At 34.5% G+C, this 2,742-nt stretch overlaps 1 protein-coding gene across 1 annotated transcript; it reads left to right on the top strand.

Annotated features, from left to right (window-relative positions):
• Window positions 1-965: 965 nt before the first annotated feature.
• On the top strand, window positions 966-1,838 carry LOC131639499 (uncharacterized). The gene is made up of 3 exons (XM_058909990.1): window positions 966-1,051; window positions 1,253-1,505; window positions 1,572-1,838. The coding sequence occupies exons 1-3, from the start codon at window positions 966-968 to the stop codon at window positions 1,836-1,838; spliced, it is 606 nt and encodes a 201-aa protein (XP_058765973.1).
• The last annotated feature ends 904 nt before the right edge of the window (window positions 1,839-2,742 follow it).

Genomic DNA, 2,742 nt, shown 5'->3' with positions numbered 1-2,742 from the left:
CCTCACACCAAGTCCAATTTTCTTATTTTCCATAATTCTCCAATTAATACAATAAAATGTCAAGTAATCCCAATAATTAATTTAAATTCTAATTAAATTAAATAATGTAAAATATGGGGTGTTACAGTCGTTGTATTTGTGTTGAAACTTTGAAGGCATTATTTGTTTGGGTCGGGATTTGATGTGTATAATGATCACAAGAGTTTGAAGTATTTGTTTGATCAGAAAGAGTTGAATACGAGGCAAAGAAGAAGGTTGGAATTCTTGAAATACTATGATTTTGGCTTGAATTACCATCCTGGAAAAGATAATGTTGTAGCCGATGCATTGAGTAGGAGATCATTGCATATGTCTATGTTGATGATTCGAGAATTGGAATTGTTGGAACAATTTTGCGATTTGAATTTGGTTTGTGAAGAGACGTCTTCGTGTGTTAAGTTTGGTATGTTGAAGCTTACTTGTGGTATTCTTGATGAGGTTAGATAAGGTCATAAATTGGATTTGAAATTGGTTGACAAGATGACATTGATTAATCAAGGAAAAGGTGGTGATTTTTGGATTAATGAGAATGGTGTCATGAGATGTCGTGATCGTGTTTGTATTCCTGATGTTTCAGATTTAAAGAAGATGATTTTGGATGAAGGGCATCAAAGTGGTTTGAGTATTCATCCAGGAGCTACTAAAATGTATCAAAATTTGAGGAAGTTATTTTGGTGGCAAGGTATGAAGAAGGATATAGAGGAATTTGTGTATTCTTGTTTGATTTGTCAGAAGTCCAAGATTGAACATCAAAAACTGTCTGGTTTGATGCAACCATTATCCATTCCGAGTGGAAGTGTGATAGTATTTCTATGGATTTCGTTTCGGGTTTGCCGAGAACGTCGAGTAATTGTGAAGCAATTTGGGTTGTTGTGGATAGATTAACGAAATTTGCTCACTTCATCCCGATTAGAATGCATTATCCGATGGAGAGACTTCCAAATTTTTATATTGAGAAGATTGTGAGTTTTCATGGTATTCCGTCGAGTATTGTTTCAGATAGAGATCAAAGGTTTACTTCTAGATTTTGGGAAGGGTTGCAAAGTGCTTTGGGTACTAAGTTGCATTTGAGTTTGGATTATTATCTGCAAACTGATGGTCAGACTGAGAAGACGATTTAGTCGCTTGAGGATCTTTTGAGTGCTTGTGTTTTAGAACAAGGAGGAGCTTGGGATAGTTATTTGTCGTTGATTGATTTCACGTATAATAACAGTTTCCATTCTAGTATTAGAATGACACCTTTTGAGGCTTTGTATGGTCGAAGATGTAGGACTCCTTTAAGTTGGTATGAATTTGGAGAGAGTGTTGTGGTTGGACTTGAGATTGTTCAACAAAATACTGATAAGATTAAGTTAATTAGAGAGAAAATAAAGATTTCTCAGATTCGTCTAAAGAGTTACCATGATAAGAGGAGAAAAGCACTTGAGTTTGAAAAGGATGATCATGTGTTTTTGAGAGTTACTCCAGTAACGTGTGTTGGTAGAGCTTTGAAGTCGTGTAAGTTGACGTTGCGTTTAATTGGTCCGTATTAGATTAACGAGAGAGTAGGTGAGGTGGCATATCGGATTGCATTACCGCCGTCACTTTCTAATATTCATGATGTGTTTCACGTGTCTAAATTGAGGAAATACATTGCGGATCCTTCGCATGTTGTCCAATTAGATGATGTTGAGGTTAGAGATAATTTCACCGTGGAGACATTACCTATGCGTATAGAAGATAGAGAGGTGAAACAAATCCGAGGCAAGGAAATCGCTTTGGTGAAGGTCGTTTGGGGAGGACGGTTGGAGGAAATGTGACGTGGGAGCTTGAGAGCAAGGTGAAAGATTCTTATCCCGATTTGTTTGCTTGAGATAAATTTTCGAGGACGAAAATCTTTTAACTGGGAGAGAGTTGTGATAGCCCGGTTTTATTTTTCGTATTTATTTATTGAGTGTTTATTTTTATTAATTATTATTTATGTAATAATTAATTATTTAGTATGTTTTGTGATTAATTGAATATGTGTCGTATTTAATTAATTAAGTGAACTATTAAATATATAGTAATAGGACTAATTAATTATAATATAGGATTGCTGGGTTAAGTCCGTTAAGCTAAATGAAGTAGTAATGAGAGTAGGGTTATACCTAATACTATATCTTAGTAGAGAAGAGGGAAAAGAAGCTAGAAGAGAAGAACAGAGGAGAGAGGGGGGTTCTTGAAGAGGAAGGACTAGAGATTCAAGGTAAGTGTGTGAATCCAAGTGATTATAAGTAGACATAAGTGGGTAATGATGAATGAGTTAGAAAATGCATGATTTGGAATGGGTAGTTTACTATTTCTTGAGTTTTGCTTTTGAATTGGTATGTTTATCCTAAAATTATGTGAAACCTAACTTGTATTCTTTATTCTATGGATGATTCAATGATTGAGTATGAAAATAGTATATGAATTAGTGTATGTATGTTGATTTTGTGAAACCCTAACTGTTATTTCTCTATAATTTGAATTGGCATTAAGTTTGGTAAAACTAATATAGTAGCAATTAGTTAAATAAGATATATAGCTTGTAATCAAAAGTAGGTGGAAGTTCTATTTGACAAAGAAACATGTTGAGTTGATTTGTTTTGACATCTGGACAATATGTTGTAGAAGATGTCCTATGCAAGCCATTCGATATCGCGCCTGAATTAGAACTACCATTGATTGAATGTGACTCAG

This window comes from Vicia villosa, unplaced genomic scaffold (assembly GCF_029867415.1).
Source record: "Vicia villosa cultivar HV-30 ecotype Madison, WI unplaced genomic scaffold, Vvil1.0 ctg.002671F_1_1, whole genome shotgun sequence".
NCBI classification, from domain to species: Eukaryota; Viridiplantae; Streptophyta; class Magnoliopsida; order Fabales; family Fabaceae; genus Vicia; species Vicia villosa.
This window is presented reverse-complemented; position numbering and strand designations above follow the sequence as displayed.

What these genes read in the sequence shown, in the direction of transcription:
- LOC131639499 (XM_058909990.1), top strand. Translation starts at nt 966, where the DNA reads ATGGAGAGACTTCCAAATTTTTATATTGAGAAGATTGTGAGTTTTCAT. An exon ending in GTTTCAGATAGAGATCAAAG is followed by an intron (nt 1,052 to 1,252) that starts GTTTACTTCTAG and finishes GTATAATAACAG; the next exon opens with TTTCCATTCTAGTATTAGAA. An exon ending in TGTTTTTGAGAGTTACTCCA is followed by an intron (nt 1,506 to 1,571) that starts GTAACGTGTGTT and finishes GGTCCGTATTAG; the next exon opens with ATTAACGAGAGAGTAGGTGA.